This window comes from Elgaria multicarinata, chromosome 3 (genome assembly GCF_023053635.1).
Source record: "Elgaria multicarinata webbii isolate HBS135686 ecotype San Diego chromosome 3, rElgMul1.1.pri, whole genome shotgun sequence".
NCBI classification, from domain to species: Eukaryota; Metazoa; Chordata; class Lepidosauria; order Squamata; family Anguidae; genus Elgaria; species Elgaria multicarinata.
In genome coordinates, this window is record NC_086173.1 from 57,169,950 (window position 1) to 57,190,719 (window position 20,770).

At 38.5% G+C, this 20,770-nt stretch overlaps 1 protein-coding gene across 2 annotated transcripts in view; it reads right to left on the bottom strand.

The window, feature by feature from the left end:
* Positions 1-3,694: 3,694 nt before the first annotated feature.
* Positions 3,695-20,770, bottom strand: part of LOC134394714 (myosin-1B) — a 111,316-nt gene continuing 94,240 nt past the window's right edge. For both annotated transcript variants that reach the window (XM_063120388.1, XM_063120389.1), the window contains exons 7-39: positions 20,616-20,708; positions 19,597-19,660; positions 19,422-19,520; positions 19,213-19,316; positions 18,125-18,263; positions 17,186-17,304; positions 16,854-17,003; positions 15,851-16,021; positions 15,085-15,391; positions 14,914-14,981; positions 13,918-14,005; positions 13,705-13,822; positions 13,239-13,362; positions 13,019-13,155; positions 12,677-12,932; positions 11,650-11,892; positions 11,386-11,562; positions 11,157-11,302; positions 10,974-11,064; positions 10,490-10,879; positions 9,600-9,726; positions 9,230-9,348; positions 8,797-8,993; positions 8,248-8,431; positions 7,990-8,155; positions 7,613-7,737; positions 7,063-7,371; positions 6,767-6,970; positions 6,183-6,308; positions 5,924-6,094; positions 4,880-4,984; positions 4,672-4,767; positions 3,695-3,983 (exon numbers count right to left, since the gene is read on the bottom strand). In XM_063120388.1, the coding sequence (XP_062976458.1) occupies positions 3,828-3,983; positions 4,672-4,767; positions 4,880-4,984; positions 5,924-6,094; positions 6,183-6,308; positions 6,767-6,970; positions 7,063-7,371; positions 7,613-7,737; positions 7,990-8,155; positions 8,248-8,431; positions 8,797-8,993; positions 9,230-9,348; positions 9,600-9,726; positions 10,490-10,879; positions 10,974-11,064; positions 11,157-11,302; positions 11,386-11,562; positions 11,650-11,892; positions 12,677-12,932; positions 13,019-13,155; positions 13,239-13,362; positions 13,705-13,822; positions 13,918-14,005; positions 14,914-14,981; positions 15,085-15,391; positions 15,851-16,021; positions 16,854-17,003; positions 17,186-17,304; positions 18,125-18,263; positions 19,213-19,316; positions 19,422-19,520; positions 19,597-19,660; positions 20,616-20,708 (5,169 nt within the window). In that variant the 3' untranslated portion in view covers positions 3,695-3,827. The remainder of the gene's footprint in view (positions 3,984-4,671; positions 4,768-4,879; positions 4,985-5,923; positions 6,095-6,182; positions 6,309-6,766; positions 6,971-7,062; positions 7,372-7,612; positions 7,738-7,989; positions 8,156-8,247; positions 8,432-8,796; positions 8,994-9,229; positions 9,349-9,599; positions 9,727-10,489; positions 10,880-10,973; positions 11,065-11,156; positions 11,303-11,385; positions 11,563-11,649; positions 11,893-12,676; positions 12,933-13,018; positions 13,156-13,238; positions 13,363-13,704; positions 13,823-13,917; positions 14,006-14,913; positions 14,982-15,084; positions 15,392-15,850; positions 16,022-16,853; positions 17,004-17,185; positions 17,305-18,124; positions 18,264-19,212; positions 19,317-19,421; positions 19,521-19,596; positions 19,661-20,615; positions 20,709-20,770) is intronic.

Genomic DNA, 20,770 nt, shown 5'->3' on the forward strand with positions numbered 1-20,770 from the left:
CTTTTCCCTCCCACCTTTATCTAGCCACTCTCTGCCTATTTTCAGTCAGGTCTCCATTGTTGTGGGAAGGCCAGGAGATTGCCTGTAATATTCTGCACTCCACATCTCTTTTCAGCTGCCTAGAAGAACAAGTGTGGGCTAGGAATTGGACTGTTGAGTTACAGGTAGCATATTGACAGGTAATTATCATGTGGTTTTCGTTCCATTCCTTAATCCTGATCTCATTTCAAAAGTATACATCATCCTCCACTCTTAATTTGGAGGATTCCCCACAGCTTCTGAGGTATGCTTGATAGGCCAGATAATCTGAGGTGGGTGTATGCACTACAGATGGTGGTGAATGCACTTTAGGATGTTTGTTTTAAGATAGTGTCCCACTTATGCATACTCAAGCACAGGGACTAAGTAAACCATAGAAACTCCATTTTGTCAAATACGAATAGAAGGGACCTATTTATCTTAGAACTTTGTGTATTTTTGTTTTAAGCTTACATGCATACATAATCACTGCCACTTTTGCTTGTGCTGATCTAACTTAGTTTAGAATCCAGATTCGTTAAAATGACGAAGAGAAAAGCAAGAAACAAGTCAGACAAAAGGTAGAATTACATATAACAGAAAATATGGGGCTGCTACAGAAAATAGCATTTTAACAAGTGGAGTCCTCCCTGCATTGTGAGGTAATGATTTCTCTGACCCCATCAACAGTGACCAGCAATGTGACTAGAGGCCAGGAAGCACAAGATCATGAAAACATGTGTTACTTCATGTTATGGAGTAGAAGACCTTGACACAGGGATGCCATTTTGGGTAGGAGTGTAGTTCCATCCAACAAAATATTTTGCACGTAGGAATTAACAGCCAAACGCAAAATAGAGGAAAATGTGTTGGCACAAATCCACAGAATATTAGAGGCTATAATGGGACACATGTTGAATACAAGATTTGGGGTAGTGTTTCCAAAATATTTGTGGGGGAGGAAATACATGTCATCAGGAGGAACAAAAACAAATGCATGTGTGTTGTACTCCACATTGGGATTATTCTATAATGAAAACCAGGTAATAAATGTGTGGTGTGAAAACAATCCTGTACAGATGAGCACTGGATTAGCCTCAGCTGGGATACTGTATTCAGTTTTGATATGTAAACAATTTGGAGAAGATTCAAGAGACTGTAAGGAAGGCAAAACAGTATTTAGAAACAAAGTCTTTGTGAAAGGAGCAAAGGTCTTTCATGTAAGGAGCCTTAAGTAGAAAAGGATCAACAATTCTGAAATATTTAAACATTTGTTAAAAATGGAAAACAGTAGCCCCAGGGAGGGAGGGAACAGCAGAAATGCCACCCCTCCCTCTTTTCTGCTCTGCTGGGCTCACGCCAAATGGGCTTTCACGTCTCAGAGGCTCCGATGTCAGAGCTCCCCACTTTACAAGAAGGATTGTCCTGTAAATTCTGAAATAAATCATCAGTGGTGACTAGAAGTCAATCCTTCACTGGCTAGAGGTCAATCCTTAAAAAAAAAGTTTTATTAAATCCCTGCACAGATAGTTTTATGTATAGTTCTGAGGATATAATATTATATCTTCTACATATGGTGTATGTAAACATATTTCAGGGATTCTATTATTCTTTCTCTGTGATAGGATTATGCTAATTGAATTAGCAATGCCCCCATTTTCTAGCTTATTTTGCAGGCTGTGTTAGAAATATATATTCCCCTACTTCCCTGCCTCCAGTTTATGACAGTTTACTTTTTGTCATGGGTGCACTAATTGGGCACTTAATTAATTTCTCCCATTCCAACACAGAAAAAAGTTTGCCCAGCACTCTGCACTTTAAATCACATGGATAGATGTTTTCCTATGCAACATTATCTCTGAGTACAAAAAAGGCAATGTGTGAATTGACAGCTGAGAAGGCTCATTCAGATTTAAGAACGATGATGCACAGTTTACACTTATACTTCTATATTAGCTTTATTATCTGCTATATAAGTGGGCTAATAACTAACCAAAGAGAGAATGAATGATTAATTTGCATTTTGTGCAATTAGCTCTTGCGTAACGTGCTACAGAAAATGTTTGCCAGTTATGGCATTTATATTTCAATAGCCCCCTCTCTGTAATGTTTGTTGTATTCTTTTCCAGTCATGCTAGAAAAACTTTTCTAATTCACCTCCAAGTTTTTAAGGCAATGTTTTTTTAAGCAAGAGACCCAAGGATTGCTTCTACTTGTTTTAGTAGCAGCCTCCAATATAGAGATAGTCATTATTTTCTGACTCCTAAGACTGATTCTCCCATTTATACTACCAACAACTGTATAATCTTTTATGCAAAAGTGAGTAACAAAATTATCATTCTGTTGATTCTCCACTAAATCATTTACTGAAGTTTCCTCTTTCCAAGGTACAGTCTCCATTCTGCAAATATGAGCAATACTAATTGTTCCTGATGTACAACTTGGTAATTTATAATTTTATCTAAACATGCAGCTTACTCTGAGTTATTCAGCAAATGTGTTCTTTCCTATTTAATTCATAGCCAGTCCTTGTATTATTTCCATCATATGTATTTTCTATTAAGTCATTAGATCATTAATAAAACCCTTAAAGAGTGCTCAATCTAGAGCTGATCCCTTTGAGACATGATTATGATATGAATACTAAATAACATCATACAATTGATCATTCTTTGTTTAGTTCACAGTCCATTTAGCATGACGCTTCACATCACTAAACAGTGATTACGGATACAATCCAATGCATGTTAAGACAGAAAAAAGTCATGCAACTTCCGACATTCCCAGCCAACTGGTTGGGGATTACTGGGAGCTATAAAACCTTTTTCTGTAAACATACATAGGATTGTGCCATAAAAGACTATCAAAATGCTTATATTGATTTAACAGCTCCTTTCATCTGTACTTGACATTTTAGAAGTACTGAAGATGCCAAAGCCTTATTTAGAACACACTCCTATTTCTGACTCTTAAACCTTTGTATCCTTGGCGACTGCTTGGGTCATAGGGATTGACTAAAGGCCAAGCCGTTCCTTTACATACCATGGCCACCATCCAGCATTGAGGTAGGTATAGTTAAGCCTCATTGATATACAGTTGCTTAAGCATCTCCGCAACTCCACTAGAAAAGAATGCTAGAACTTGAGCTCATCAGTTCTTTTTCGATACCCTGCACTGAGTTCAAACTTTAGAGGGCACCCTGGAATTCAGTATTAGTTAATTCAACACATTTCATGAAACTGCATTATCTTCATAAATAATACAAGTCTAATATCTTAGGTCTTTGCTTAGTAAGATAAATCTATATATTTTCAAAGCCGATAAAACACCCCCATCCCTTTCTTGGTACAGCTTCTTGGGATCAATATAACCATGAAAATGTATTCAATTAGTGCCTATTTAAACTAACTGTGTATTATTTTACTCATTTATTTTAAGATGTGTGGTCTGCCTTTCCACCCAAAACAGACCCAAGGTACTGTTAAGATCAGAACTAAACTTAATTTCATCTATAAGAAATCTCAAATTTCATGATGACTCACTGAATAATACTCATGTAACTGAAAACTGTGTTGAAATGCATGCATGTTAGGGCAGAGTTAAGATTTTCACCTAGAAACGTACAAATCCTACCAGTTCTCTAGTAATAAAAAGTTAAAAAGAAAACCCACATCCATTTTTAGTATGCAAAGTTCTCTACCAATTTTATTTTCTAAACACTGAGGACAAAAGAACAGTAATTACAGGAAGTGACAAAGAGCTTCACATTTTGCGCTTCTCTTCAGTCACTTTGTAGCTTCTAGGTGACCTTATTCTTCACTTACAACAACCTTCTTATGCACTTCTCGGGTCTTCACCCTGAGTTTGTTAACCTGGGACTCAGCAATGTCAGCCCGCTCCTCGGCCTCTTCCAGTTCATGCTGAATCTTGCGGAACTTGGAAAGATTCACATTGGATTGTTCCTCCTGTTAACAGACAGATAGATATGAACACTATATGGCTCAGTCCTTCCTGCTTTGTAGCCATCATCACATTTAATTCTCAGCAAACTGGACAAAGAGTGCATCCTAATTCTTGCCAGACCATTTTGAAGTGCATAAAATTCATTGAAAAGCTCAAACTACAAATTTGTGAATAATTCCATAACGATAAAGAAGAGGACAGCCCCTGCTTGTACCAAGGGGCTTCTGCTATAATCCATGGGGTCTTCAGCCCCCAGGGGTTCACAAGAGCATACTGGCAGTATATAAATAAACCCCTTTATGAATAACACTGTAAATTCACAAGATTCGTATTTTATATAAACCATGTCCAGTTCAAAAATAAACTTTGGGTGCTTTTAAATGAGTCTTTTATTGTGCAGCTATCCTGCCTCATTCACAGAATTTTCCATCTGGGAATCCAGATGTTGCTTTCTTCCACTTGTAACCCACTCGTGTTTTCCCACCCCTTCTGGTTTTTGTTTCCTTTTTCTTTCCACAAAAAGCCAATTAAGGACGAGAAGAGGGAATAACTGCACAGTTTTCTGACTGGTAGTGCTAGGAGCCATCCATTTGAAAGCATTCTTTATTATTCAGTCAGTGTGTCTTGCTGGCACAATACATATTCACTATGCAGTCTAACATTTTGAATTATGCTTCATGTGATACTTACAGCCTCTTCAGCTTGTCGCTTGTATGATTTCACTTTGACCTGTAGTTTATCCACCAGATCCTGAAGCCTGAGAACATTCTTCCGGTCTTCCTCAGCCTTAAAATTAAGTATATAAAGAAGGAAGCGAGTCAGTTCACATGCAAGATACTTACTCCGTTGTTAATATTCCTAAAAGCATTTGAAAGTAAAAGAAAGAGTCTGTTATCACCTGATAGGTCATTTCCTTTACTCTTCTCTCATATTTCCGCACACCTTTGATAGCCTCTGCACTGCGCTTCTGTTCATTCTCGAACTCAGTTTCCAGCTCACGAACCTGAAATTAAAAAATGCAGGGTTTTTTTTTTGCACTTTAGCTGTAGTCCTAGCACTAGAGATGCCTACTTAATCAGGAGAATGTGGCCATCAAGATTAGCTGTAGCTCAATGGACGGAGGAATGCCACCCACAACTTCTATTTCAATGTGTCTTTGCCCCACTCTTCCTTGACTCATGGTTCATCCCAGTTTTGTCCTCTTCAAACTTTTTTTCTGTCAGCATCCTTACCTCTGTTGCCCCTTTTTCTTCTTCCCTACAATCCTATTCACCTGTAGCCCATCCCTGTGATCATGCTAGCAAGAAGCCCATATATTTCTCCAAACCTTGGACAATGTGTTCCTCCTTGCTTCCCCAAGTTCTGCACTCTCACTCAGAGCCAAAGCACACATTACTTTAAATACATAGCAAGCAACTATGTCATTTTCCTCTTTTTTACTCTAGAATAATCACAGGGGTCCCAGTCTTGATCAGGACCCTAATGTGGGGGCTTTAACTCTTTCTACCTCCTGCTATGGCCCTGATCTGGATTGGACCCCACGCACCTACAATTTATATTGCCCAAAAGTTTCTCATTTTCTCTAATAGATTACTGACAATATAAATGGCAGGTTCAGGGCCCACCCACTCCCAGTCTGGATCAGAACAACAGTCCCAGTCATTGTTACTCATCTATGGATGCCAAGATGAGTGTAGAATGTGGAATAATTTTCTCCTAATGTCACAAAGATACTGATGTATGCCCTGAAGCAAGGGAAAGCTTACCCTAACCACCTCTGAACTTTCAGATAGTACCTCTTTTAGATAGTATCTCTCCTACCCACAAGTTGTTTATGAGGAGAAGGTGGACAGACAAATAGGCAGGCTCATGAAAGTGTGGGGAATTATTATATAAGATTCTAAATACATGCAGACACTGCTCATATTTGAAGTATACACACTCTGGCCTCCAGTTTCTGGATTTGTTTTTTCCCTCCTTTCAGTGCCAGCTGCTCGGCCTCATCAAGACGATGTTGCAGGTCCTTCACAGTCTGGTCCAGGTTCTTCTTCATCCTCTCCAGATGTGCACTGGTATCTTGTTCCTTCTTCAACTCCTCTGCCATCATGGCAGCCTAATAGGAAAAGAACCAACAAATTCAAAAAAACATGCATGCCAGTTTTAAAAAGGAAAATATTCAAAGGAAATTCCCACCAACTCACATCAGTAATGGCCTTCTTGGCCTTCTCTTCTGCATTGCGTGCTTCTTGAATAGTTTCTTCCACTTCACTCTGGATTTGGGCAATATCTGTTTCCAGCTTCTTCTTGGTGTTGATCAAGCTGGTGTTCTGTTTAAAAATAATAAAATTGAGATTTTTATATTAGCCCTAAGGTGCCATACCTTTAGCATGAACATAGTGCTTGGGGGATTAACTGCTAAACAATAAATTGTAGTCTGATAATCCTGCAACTCTCATGTTGCAGTCTTCATATATCCTTTAGAAATCTATAATGTTATTTCATTTAACACAGAACACTTTGCTGGTGCAAGATGAATGGGCATGAAGATGATTTAATCACTGAAGTCATTTGGAGATTCCTGACCATATCATGCGGAGTAATGTAGCCCATCCCATTATAAAAGGAACTGGACACATGCATATAAATATGTTTGCAATGGATATTATGAAATGGACACTTCAGGAACACAAAAATAGCTACCTTTCATTTACTTGTTCTGTGCAGCAGAGTTACTGCATAGCTCTCTTCCTACTTTGGGGTTTTTATAAGCACACGGAAAGCTCACCTGTGTGTGGAGGAGTTGCACACGTTCACTGGCATCCAGAAGCTCCTGTTCAGCCACTTTCCTGCCTCTTTCTGTCTGTTCCAGAGCTGCCCGGAGCTCCTCAATCTCAGCCTGCATCAGATTAGCTCTGCGCTCAATCATAGCCAATTGCTCCTTCAAATCTTCCTGGCTCCTCAAAGCATCATCCAAATGTATCTGGGTATCCTAAAAAAGGATATTGAGATGTTTGTTGGAGAATTCTTTGCAGAATAACTATCACAACTGTTTCTACCATATATGTGTGTGTGTGTGTGTACCTTGAGTTGGCCTTGTGTGTTCCTGAGGTTCTTTAATGTCTCAGCTGCAACGCGGTTGGCGTGGCTCAGCTGGATTTCCATTTCATTCAGATCTCCCTCCATCTTCTTCTTAAGCCGCAGGGCATCATTCCTGCTCCTGATCTCAGCATCCAGTGTGCTCTGCATGGACTCTACTACTCTCAGGTGGTTCCTCTTCAGCTGATCAATTTCCTCATCCTTCTCTGCAATTCTCCTGTCAATGTCAGCCTTCACCTGGTTGAGCTCAAGTTGGATGCGGAGGATTTTGCCTTCTTCATGTTCCAGTGAGGCCTTAAAAGAGTTAATAAAAAGACACATTGTGAAGCCATCCTCTGAAAGTGTATTCAGTAGAAAAACACTAAAAAACAGTAGGGTTTGTGTGTGTGTGTGTGTGTGTGTGTGTGTGTGTGTGTGTGTGTGTGCACTGCATATTGGCAGCCATTATGACAACAGTAAGAGAGCAGTGCTTAGAGCTGATAGGTTTTTTTCTTCTGATTTATCCCACAAAATAATTCTGAAATGGCATATGTACCTCAGCTTCCTCTAGAGCAGCCTGGAGTTCACATTTCTCTTGCTCAATCTGCTTTTTCACTTTCTCCAGTTCATGGATAGCTTTGCCTCCCTCAGCAACTTGTTCCGTGAGGTCAGAAATCTCCTCTGTTGATTTTCATGAAAAATGTCACACAGGTAAAAAAAAAACAGATTAACTATCTCCCCTGCTGAGTTATGGACAGAGTGCAAACTGGCAATTGTTAATAGTAATGAACATTTTGTCTTTCATTTTAATTACTTGATGGAATGAACCTATCAATAATTGTGGGGGGAGATAATTGCGTATATATCAGAAGTAAACCTATTATTACAACAAACAGATTTGGCTGAGTGTCTATGTAAAGATTCTCGTCTTACGCTGCAAGTTCTTATTCTCGCGCTTCAGAGTTTCCAGGTGATCCAAGGATTCCTCATAGGCATTCTTCATCTTAAAGAGTTCTGTGCTGAGAGAACGAGACTCCTTCTGGGAAGCTTCCAGTTCAGACTGGGTTTCCTCATATTTTTGCTTCCAGTCTGCCAGAATCTGCAAAACACCACCAAGAAATAAGCAGTGAATTCATTGGACCATTGTGCCATATGCTCTCTTTTTTGCTTTGTATTATGGCCAAAGAATACCTTATCGAAGTTCTTCTGCTTCTTATCTAGAGCTGCACAGGCTGCATTGGACCTTTCCACATCAATCATCAGGTCCTCCACTTCATTCTGCAACCTCTGCTTTGTCTTCTCAAGGGAAGCACATTTGGAATTCACAGCCTCCACATGTTCTTCCGCATCCTGCAGACGCTGGGCAAGCTTTTTCCTGGTGAAATGTAATCAGCATTAGTTAAAGGTGAAGTACTAGATGCAGTTGTATGCCATTGTCTGTTAGTCATTAGATTCCAATAATTCTCTTTAGGATACATGAAACTGTAAGATAAACCTGGCAAGTGGCTTTACCATAGCCTATAGACCTCAGTATAAATACACAATACTATCTCAGAGTCAAACTAAGCCTGATCAACAGCAATATGTCCTTTCTCTTACTAGAAAAGTTGTTCCAACTCCTCCACCAAGTAGTTATTTCTGTAGAGCTTGGCATTCTCTAATTCAATCGATACAGCTATTTGTTTGGCACTTTCCCCAAACTCTTAGAATGCAGGTCACTGGTCCTCCTCTTGTACCTACTTGGCCTCCTCCAGTTCCTCAGTGCGCTGAATGGCATCAGTCTCATATTTTGTCCTCCACTGGGCAACTTCACTGTTTGCCTTGGACAGGGCACGTTGAAGCTCAGCTTTGGCTTCCTGCTCCTCTTCATATTGTTCTCGAAGTAAGTCACAGTCATGGCGAGCAGATTGCAAGCCATGAGCCAGTGCGTTCTTGGCCTATAGAGTTAGTATTATAAATTATGAAAATATTCAGAGCATCCACAATAAAATGAAAGTGCAGGATGTTCTCTCAGAAGACATAAGCACACCAAGAATGCATAAAGTACTAATGAAATACAAGTCAGGAAGATCTTGTATTAAGGAGACTGTAAGAAATAACCTCCAGGTGTCTCTGGCACACATTTCGATGTTATGACAGACAATACAATAAACTCTTGATTCAAAGTCCGCACCTTTATCTCTTCCTCAAGTTGTCTCTTCAGTTCTTCTATTTGTTGAGTAAAAGCTTGCTTGCCTCTGGAGAGTTGGGAGATCAAAGTATCCTTTTCATCTACCTGTCGTGAGTATTCACCTGAGGCAAAGAATACAGAATGGAATTCAACAGAAGCGAAATTTAAAAATATATTTAAATCCTAAAATGGAGAAAATTTAGGATTTTATCACTTTGCTTTCAAATACTAATCAGTGCAGGCAATTATTTGATTTAATGACAGTATTCATAGCAGGTTTATTAAGTAGAAAAACAGATTGTCTTTTTCAGAACAAGCAATGTGCTTCTCAAAGCTATCTCCAACATCACCGCCATTTGCTTAAGCATCTTACCTGCTTCAGTCTGTAGACGAGCTCTTTGAGCATTCAAGTCATTAATAGTACGCTGATGCTCCTCTTCCTTTGTTTTAAGCTCACTGAGCTGATCTTCTAGGGTGCGGCACATCTTTTCAAGATTGGCCTAAACATGTGCAAGTAAAAGGAAAAATCATATTAGCTGACTGCATTATGTTTTGTATTCAGATGCATTCAGATGCATTTTTAGTAAGGAGGCCTAATGTGTAGTATAGAGGGACAATTTAATCCAGAAGCATGTCGCACTGGAGAATGACTAATGTATTGAATAATGTAAAAGAATCTGGAATCTGGAAAAAGAGTATTGATATCTGATAAATCATTATACTCCATCAAAGGAAAATTGCAGGCCTCTTTATACACACACACACACACACACACACACACACACACTATGGAATATATTAAATTTTGCTTATTTTACAAATTGGAGTATTAAATATGGATAGGTAGAAGTGCTAATCTACTGCATATTTATTACTTGTGATGGTGTGTTGTAAATAGTGAAATTCTGGACTCCCCTTTTGATGTTTTTGAACACATTTACTTGTTACTAGCTTTTTATATTGTATTTTGTATTCAGGTTTTTAAATTGTTGGCTGTTTTTATGCTTTTCATGGTTTTAATTTATGTGAACCGCCCACTAAGCTTCGGCTATTGGGCGGTATAAAAATGTAATAAATAAATAAATAAATATATTTTGATAATTTTCTAAATAATTTTTAAAAGTGTTGTTCTTTATTATTATTTTTCACAGATACTGAAATATTTCAAGAATTACAATCTTTGACCCCAATCCAGTATAATTCTACACAAATAAATGCCCAATACCTGAGCATTGACTTTTCAGATTGCTGTATCTAGCATACCTTGGATTTAGAGATAGATTCCATATTGCTAGCAAGGTCATCAATCTCCATCTTGAGCTCACTCTTCTCCTTTTCCAGCTTCTGTTTCACTCGCTGCAGATTATCAATTTGTTCCCCAAGCTCAGCTGTACTGTCAGCATGCTTCTTGCGGAGAGCAGCCGTTGTGGCCTCATTCTGCAGAGTGGCTTCTTCCAGGTCCCGACGCATTTTCTGGAATTCTGCTTCACGTTTTTTGTTCATCTCAATCTGAGCTACTGTTGCCCCACCAGCTTCCTCCAGACGCTCACTGATCTCTTCAAGTTCCCTGGAGAGATCAGCCCGCTGTTTCTCTGCTTTGGCCCGAGATGCACGCTCGGCCTCAATCTCTTCCTCCAGCTCCTCAATACGGGCCTAGGAAAAGCAAAGCAACCATTAAAACCCAAAATGTACTCCCAGATGAATTCATTCTCCCAGTCGCAACAGAGCCAACATGTGCTTGACTTGCCTGTAACTCTTTGATCTTCTTCTGAAGCTGGATGCCCAAGGCCTGCTCATCTTCAATTTTGCTTTGGAGCTGGCTGATTTCAAAGTCTTTCCTTTTTACAACAAAAGACAAGGTGTTAAATCAAAGTCAAATGCTCTGTAGCACAAAGATTTCATGAGGGCTTCCATAGAAGGCCTTACATACTTCTTAAGCTTTTCATCCAGCTGCTGCTTATCGTTTTCCAAATCCATTAAGGATTCCTGGGACAGCTTTAGATCTCCTTCAAGCTTCCTCTTGGCTCTTTCAAGGTCCATGCGAATCTTTTTTTCTTGCTCTAGAGAACCTTCAAGCTGAAGAGAAAGTGGTTATAAACATTCTGGCACTGAAATTCTATGTAATGATACAAAGTTTTTCTCCATGTTGTTGTGCTTACATCATCAACTTGCTGCTCCAGCTTGGTCTTTGCTTTGGTCAGAGTATTCACTTTGTCCTCCTCTGCCTGCAGGTCATCCAAGGTCTGCTGATGGGCCTCTTGGAGGGCTTTCTTTTCCTTGGTCAGTTTGGCAATAGTCTCATCCAAAACAGCCATCTCTTCAGTGAGGTTTTTCACCTTTTAGAAGTGAACAATTAAATTCAACATTTTATTGAATGCAATGTCAACACAACATTCTGGCTTTGCTGCAGTTTGGGGGCATACCTTGTTTTCTGTGGCATGCTTCTCCTTTTCAACCTTGGCCAGTGTTAACTCCAGATCATCAATGTCTTTCTTCAGTTCTGAGCATTCATCTTCCAGTTTCCTCTTTTTGGCTGTCAACTCAGCATTCATTTCTTCTTCATCTTCTGCCCGTTCAGTCAGCTCCTTAATTTTAGCTTCCAGCTGGATTTTGGTTTTAATCAGCTGGTCACATCTCTCCTCAGCATCTGCCAAGCCATCAGCTTCCTGAAAAGAAATACAGCATTTAAAATATCTTATTTGTATTTTTGTTGGTAGTGTTGCAGAAAATAACACCTTTTCCATTTCTATAGAATGTTAATATCTAACTGCTTTTGGACCTCAAAATAAACTTTATATTAAAAGTTTAAAATTATATTATTAAATCTCATGGCATTATTAACAATAAAGGATTTTTTATAAGCAGATTATATTCATTTCAATATCAAATCAACGCAAAGGCAGTAGTTAATGAAAAAGTAGCTTCTGCTTTTGAGTTTTCCAGAATCTAGAAACTTGGAAATCTTGCCAAATGCTCATAGGTACTATTCGCCCTCCAACCCTGATTTACAATCACATTGTTATCTTCCTTTGTCCCTTTCTCTCCATCTCTCACATGTTAGGTATGAACAAAAGGGACTGAATATGTAAACAGTTTTCCAAAAATGGTTTCAAAGGAGATATCCAGAATAAATGCTGATTTATTATTATTATTATTATTATTATTATTATTTATTTATTTATTTATTTATATAGCACCATCAATGTACATGGTGCTGTACAGAGTAAAACAGTAAATCGCAAGACCCTGCCGCATAGGCTTACAATCTAATAAAATCATAGTAAAGCAATGATTTTATTAGATTATTTAAAAAATAGGATCTAAAAAATAGTCCTATTCAGGGTTAGAAAATCGTAGAATTTTCCCATAATGTTTGAGTTACCGTACATAAGCTATGACAGGCATTAAGACAATAGGACAAAAATGTATATTGTCACCAATGATGCTTACAGACTGGACTTGGAGCTGCAAATCATTCTTCTCTTGTATCAGAGACACCATTTTTTCTTCAAGTTCCTTCCGTTTTGCTTCTGATTTTGCAAGTTCTTCCTTTGTTTTTGCAAACTCTTCTTTCATGGTGGCCATCTCCTTTTCTGACTCAGCACTCTTTAGCAGAGGCTTGATCTTGAAATACAACTTCATCCAAGGCCAGTGTTTGACATTCATGAATGAACGAACACTGTACTGAATAGTAAAGATGGCCTCTCTATCAAAAAAAGTTAAGATACATAATAAATCACACGTAGTAAACAGAAATCTGCCAAACTAAATAATCATGTTTTTTTCCCATACCTCCTTTCTAACATTTTCTGGTACTCCACCCTTGATAAGAAGCCACGACACATAGCCTGTGTACGTGTTATCAGGTGAGCCAACTTGTCATCTCTCATCTCCTCTAGAAGACCCAAAAGGCCAGCTTTGAAAAACACCTGGAGAAGGGAAATGTTACAGAATGTCACACTCAATCTCTACATCACTAAAAAGGGCTGTATTCATCAGAGATGGCTTATACCTTGGTGTGACCAAATTTATACTGAGTGTGGTCAACATCAATGGATCCAAGAAGCTTCTCAGAAGCCTTCTTGCTATCAATGAACTGACCCTCTGGGATGGCACTTGCATTTAAAACCTTGTATCTGTTGGGGGGAAAAAACAGAAATATACAGAAGTCTTGCCATAAAATACACTTGTTTTATGAACAGTAGTTTGTCATGGCTATTTGTTCTGGAAACCATGTCAAGGAATTATTGGATATAAAAATGAACCGTTATTATATCTATTCATCTTTGAAAAAATTCAGAACTTCCTGAGAAAGCAAGAGCACCTGATTCAAAAAGGATATGTAGTTTGCAGTATTCATCAACACAAAATGAATCTAATCTTGTAGGAAATTGAGATCGTGATAAAGGTAAAAAATAAATAAATAAAGAAGCATGTAAAATATGCAGCATTGAGCTCTATAGGAAGGGCAAACTGACCTCTGTTTAAAATCAGCATAGATGATCCTACTCGGGAATCCCTTTCTGCAAATACGGATGCCTTCCAACACACCATTACATCTCAGTTGATGCAGTACAAGTTCATGATCCATTGCACCTTTTAAAAAAAATCAAAATAGGAATTAGCACCAAACTATATAATACAAAAGGAAAGCACTGTCACACATGTATCTTTAAAGCACAATACCTTACCAGGTGTTTTTGTTTCATTTGGAATAATGCAGCGCACAAAGTGGGGGTGAGTGCTTCTCAGGTTGCTCATCAGTTTGTTTAAGTTCTCCTGTAGAATCAGAAAGCACATATGTAGTGCAACAATCCAATGAAAGGATATAGACATGCAAAAGATAACTATGCTGGCAAACAAGCAGGAACTGTGGGTGATAACAACATGTGCTGAATTTTTAATAGACCCCAGAATAGTTGTTTTAAATTGTTATTATTATTATTATTTATTTATATAGCACCATCAATGTACATGGTGCTGTACAGAGTAAAACAATAAATAGCAAGACCCTGCCGCATAGGCTTAAATTGATATTGTTTTTAAATAGATATTGTTTTTATGCTTTTGATGGTTTTAAATTTTTGCATATCTGTTTTTAATGTTCATTGTTCTTAACTTTTGTAAACCGCCCAGAGAGCTTCAGCTATGGGGCAGTATATAAATGTAATAAAATAAATAATTGAATGTAAAAGGGATAAAAGTTCTGGGTTGTATTTATAAGTTCCTAATACTGTATGCACAGCTACAGCTTTCTTTTCTGGAGTATAGCGATTCACCTGTAGTGAAACAGTTTTAATAGCAGCTTGTCTGGTCGGTATGAATGTTCGTGATAACAACTTTTTTTAAAAAAAGGTCTAGTTGTATACTGGTAAGAGAAACTCCCCTCTTTCTAGTATACAACTATTAACTTCTTTGGGTATAACCCTGTAGCTAATAAATAATTACAAAAACACTGAGACAACAGCAAATTAATATGTGTGTTTCATGTTTGTTCATATTTGAATTATATGGAAGGATGTGGGTGTGGGTTTTAAATCTGTGATCAAAAAATTAAGAATACAAAAATAACGTTCTATGAATTCAGTCAGATCCAGTATCTCCCTCAGAATATTCAAAATAGCTTGGCATGGAAATTCATGCATTTTTCAATCTTTACAAGGAAAATACATTTTAACATATTATACCCTGAAAAGAGCAGACACAGTCTGGAAGGAAGAACCCTTCTTCTTAGCAGCCTTCTTGCCAGAACCTTCTGAAATTGGCATGAGGAAAAAAAGTTGAATGGGTCATATTCTTTCAAGAGAAACATCTCTTTATGTATGAATTATTCAAAGTACTGATTTTACAGCAGTTACCAGCATCTGCGGGGCGGTCAGCAAACAATACAGCCAGAGTCTTCATTGATGATTTCTGATAGAGCCCCACCACAGTATCATTCAAGGGGTCCTTGTTCTTCTCCAGCCAGCCAGTGATGTTGTAATCCACAGTGCCAGCATAGTGCACTAGGGCAAAGTGAGCCTCAGGCTTGCCTTTGACAGGCTTGGGTTTCTGGAAATTGCCAGATTTGCCAAGATGCTGGTCATAGAGTTTGTTCTTGAAAGAAGCGTCTGTTGCCTTGGGGAACATGCACTCTTCTTCCAGGATGGAGAAAATGCCCATGGGCTGGAAGGAACAACAATGAGGAGATTGCTTAGAAGTCAGTCAGCACTGGACTTTGGAATAATAGGCCCATTGGTCAATGCAGTTTTTTTTTTCCAGAAGGAGCTAAATAAAAACTCAGAAGAAGCTAAATAAAAGCTAAATAAAAGCTTCAGTTTATGCTATACTCAGATTAACAAATGCAAATATGTATGGACATATGATACCCCATATATTGTTGTATGTGAGAGTCAGATAATCTGAGAATGTTGGTATAAACTGATTGGAGTCCTGCTATGAGGGAGTGTATATCCTATTTCTATTTGTTCTTGACAATTTTCCAGATGAAACAGGTCACCTTAAGTACTTTTGTCGCATTAGTATTCTTGTACATACCTAATGGTACATGTCTGATATGGATTTAATGTCCCAGCGACTTAAAACATTTGAAAGAATTTCACGTATTCGTACTGCAAAATCTACCTTCTCAATGAGTTCTATGCAGGCAGCCAGGTCCATCCCAAAATCAATGAACTCCCATTCAATTCCCTCTTTCTTGTACTCTTCTTGCTCCAGTACAAACATATGATGGTTGAAAAACTGTTGCAGTTTCTCATTAGTGAAGTTGATGCAGAGCTGCTCCAAGCTATTGTACTACAGGAAAAGAACAGAAAATTTATTTATTTATTTATTTATTTATTTATTTATTTATTTATTAAAACATGAGATTATTAATGCTCCCAAATATCTACCCAAGGGTTTTTAGTGTTTCAAAATCCCTACAGCAGCTTAATATTCCTCTCTTATTTCCACAGGGTACTTGTCCATGTCCACAGTACACTAACTGGTTTTTTATGCCAACTTTTTCTCAGCCCCTGAGAAACATATAACATATATAACTGAAACATATAGAGGGCTGCATTAAACCATAAACCATGGAAATACCACATCTTTTATGATTTGATTGATCCTTTATATGTTTCCGTTCTTGCATCAGTATCTGTCTTCTAGTATTCCAGGATGAATGCTCCCATAGAAGGATTTTATTGTACAATCTCCTTGTCTCATTTATAGAGGGCCAGACAATATTGTCTTCCATTTGTAACCCTTCTGTCTATTTTCTTGCCACAGAAAATCCATTTGGAGGAAAAGATAGAATAGCTCCACAGTGCGGAAACGCCCTATTGAACCCCATGCCAAAATTCTTTTATGAGAGCAGTTTACATGTTCATTTTCTTTAAAGAATAGCCCTAGCCCGTTGCATATTTTAAAGTATGTGCAAGTGCTCTGTGTTTTAAAGAGATTAATGCCTCCCCTGGTGTTTATGCTGTTAATTCAAAGATATGTTAACCCAAAGTTAATTTTTGTTAATCCTCCATTAAGTCAAATTTATGTAAGCTCTTCAAAATGTGATAAAATAAAGACAAAACACAGCTTCTCCTATAGCTTTCCATAGTTGTCTTTGCATTTTGCCTTGTTTCCTTACATCAAATATCTCAAAACCAGCAATGTCCAGCACACCGATGAAATATTGTCTGGCTTGCTTGGTATCCAGTTGCTGGTTAATACGAACGACCATCCACAAGAACATCTTTTCATAGACGGCTTTTCCAAGAGCACCTACATTATTGTATACCTGGAAAGACAAGATAATAGCAGAAGTCATCTCGTACAGCAGAGGACTATATTGATTAAATCATTAGTGCAGACAATGGTCTATTTACTAATCAGTGACTCAAGTCTCTATGGGGCAGTGAGTCCCCCACTGGGGCAGTGACTGTTAAATCAAACCATGTGTTTTGGCTAATATAATATTACCTGCTGGACAGTTTGACCTTTGGTGACATACTCATTGCCGACCTTGACTCGAGGGTAGCACAGAGCTTTCAACAGGTCTGCTGAATTGAGGTTCATGAGGTAGGCAGCCTTGTCAGCAACTGAACACAGTCATGAGAGAAAGGGATTATCAACACAGGAATATTAATTAAACCCAATTTGAAATTTGTTATTAACGTCACTGTATTCATATAATATGCAATGAACATCATTGTTAGGATTTACCAAAAACATTTATCATGCCCTGCCCAAGCGGGGATGAAATGACATCCCAGACACAGAGTAATATATTTGATAATTTTGAGACAACTCATAACTCTGTCCAGCAATGGTCCTCCACCAGCAAGATGTTAAAATTAAAACATACATACTATTTCTAAGAGCCTCATAGTTCAGAACAAACTGAAAATACTCTTCTTTTAACTCTCTAAATAGTTCTGAATTACATATATATCTTTCCTTCTTCCAAATGGCTAATTTTCCACAGTAACATCTTTCAGAGGGAATCTCTACCTACTCTATGTAGGGTATAAGAAGACCCAACTGAGCCTAATACTTGGAAGACAAGAGCACATGGCCATGTGTACCCCGCCTCAATCCAGAGGGAGAGGCAAGTAACAAATAAATAAATAAATAAATAATCGATAGAATCTCCAGGGGAGGGTTAGGCCATGCTGACTGGGTCTGATGGGAGCTGAAGTCCAAAAATATCTGGAAGTTGGGGGAGGCTGTCAAGGTTGGCTTGTGTCCAAGGCAGCAGGTATTGCAACTGGGTCTGTTACAATATTAAGGAAGCCTCACTTGTTTGACTTTGCAACTGAGTATACCCATTTATTTTGGATTTTTTAAATCCAAATTTCCATAAAATCAGTTGATTCTTTCTGAAATTTCCAAAAATCTTGCTACAAGTCTTCCAAATACCTTCAGTGCCATCTGGTTCAGCCTGCTCCTCACGCTGCTTCTGCTTGAACTTCATGTTCCCATAATGCATTACAGCTCCTGTCAGCTTGTAAATGGCTGTCTTTTCTTCAGCATTGAAGCCCAGGATGTCAATGGCCTCCTGTCAATTGATTTAGTAGTCAGAATTGCATCTAATGTAATACTAAGCCCAAACCCGTCCTTCAAACTCACTGCCCCACTTGGAGAAAGAGAATTTGGCAGACCATTTTGGCAATTAGCAGCCTGTGATCCCCGCCACCACCACCCCTCCCCAGACACACACAAACACTCACCCTAACCGTTTTGGAACAGCACTGTGTTTTAATACCATAAAAACAAAGAGCCTTGTGGTATCTTAAAGACTAACGAATTTATTCTGGCATAAGCTTTTATGGAGATGGTCCACTTTATCAGATGCAGTCGATACTGCCCATCGCTCATGCCAGAATAAATATGTTAAACTTTAAGGTGTCACAAAATTCTTTATCATTTTTGCTGCAACAGACGAACATGGCTCACCCTCTGTGGATTCTTAATGTAATGGCATTCTAGGGGAACTGTGGGTGAAAAATGGTTCCACTGGGACCTGTCATTTCACACTCCCTGCTCCTGGAATGACCCTACATCACGATGTAGCTTTGTTTTAAGGAGGGCATTGTGGGGAAAATGGCAGGCCACTGATAGGAGCACTGCTGTCCTTTCTGGCAGCAGCAAGGCTATGTTTAAAAGAAAGACAGGAGGTGGAGGAAACTGTCAGTACTATATCCAGAAAGCCTCTCACATACAAAATTTTCTGGAACATCTCCCCAAACACCAAATTCAAAAAGAGGATTCATCCCACTCCACCCATTTACAGTGTAAAGGTTGAGCTGAAAAAATATATTTATTTATTCCATTTCTATTCTACCCAATAGATGAAACTCTCTGGGCGGTTCACAGCAATTAAAACGAATAAATACAATTAGTGATAATAATCCATGTGGTCAGATTAAACAAAAAGATTAAACTGAAGTTTGGCACTAATCTTTTCAAATTAATACTCCATACGGTCAGATTCGTAAGATGCTCACATCAGTTGCCATCAGCTCCTCTTGATCGTTGATGCTGGCAACAGTGATTTCACCCTGACTCACAAAGTGAAAATCGTATGGGTTGGTAGTAATCAGAAGCATCTCTGAATTAGGAGAAACACAGACATGGGCTTATTATCATCCTCTGCATAATAAAGTATCAGCACAAGATTTTAGTAGCAGTTGGCAACAGAACAGAATCTTCTTACCAATCAGTTCTGGCTTCTTGTTAGACATGATCTGATAAAAGATGTGGTAGCTTCTTTCAGCTTTTAACTGGAAAGTAACTCTGGACTTTTCCAGCAGATCTGGCAAGGCAATGAAATATAATTAGCCAGGAAGGCAGGAAGGCAGGAAAAAAGAAGTTCTAGTAAAGTTTCTTACATGTCTCAATGTCTGCAGAAGACAGTTTGCCTGTAGCACCAAAGTGGATTCTGATGAATTTACCCTATGGGGGGAAATGGAACCTAATTACAAGATATTTAAACCAGATTTTGCATGTATTTCATTAACTTCATAACGCTATTTTCATAATGTGATGTATTTATGATACGACAACAATGGTGTACACCAGACACCACTATAAAGGACATCATAAAAAGGAAGAACCAAGAGGGTCTTAGATGTATTATCCTATGGAGGACCAAAGCTCTCTTGATTTTTCCTTTTCAGTCTTACAGATATAGTTTTTTTTCATGAGTATGCTCTTTATTTAATGAGACAAGATGAAAGTGGATAATTTCAGTTGCATAATATAGAGCAAATAAAAGTGACTTCACCTTCTGTATCCCCCCCCCACACACACACTCAATTTATTTGCCTAACTAGCACAACGTTTAATGGATGTGACTCAGGCCTTAGCTAGACCTAAGGTTTATCCCAGGATCGTCCCGGGATCATCCCTGTTCATGTAAATGACACACAGGATATCCCGGGAGCAGGCAGGGACGACCCCGGGATAAACCTTAGGTCTAGCTAAGGCCAAAAAGAGAAGAATTTGGCTGTATTGTCCCTTCATGCAAACTACTTTTATAGAATTGGTATGCCCACTGGCACAAGCCCTTGAACTCACCTGAAGAATGCCTCTGAATACTAGCCACATTTTACAACAAAGTGTTCCCTAGAGCACTCTAACCTCACCTTTCTTGCACTTCCTGCCACCTTACTCTCTCCTACCCCATCTACTATTTTGGTATCACTCTACAGTCCCGCTCCCAAGCCCATCTCTTACAAATCTAAGCCCTTTCATGGCTAGGTAATTCATGCCCAAATGTAACACGTTACCTACTACATTACATTGGCCCTGGATACTTTTCACTAAATGCCACGAAAAATGGCACAAAACTAATGACTGAAAATGTCCTATTGATACTCTCCAATACATTTTTGAAAATAAGACTTACAAAGCGAGAAGAATTGTCATTCCTCACAGTCTTGGCATTCCCAAAGGCCTCCAGCAAGGGGTTGGCACTGATGATTTGATCTTCAAGTGTCCCCTGCAAAAGGGTCATTGTGAATTTATCTATTTTAAATCAGCACCAGTTAACAAAAAAGGAAA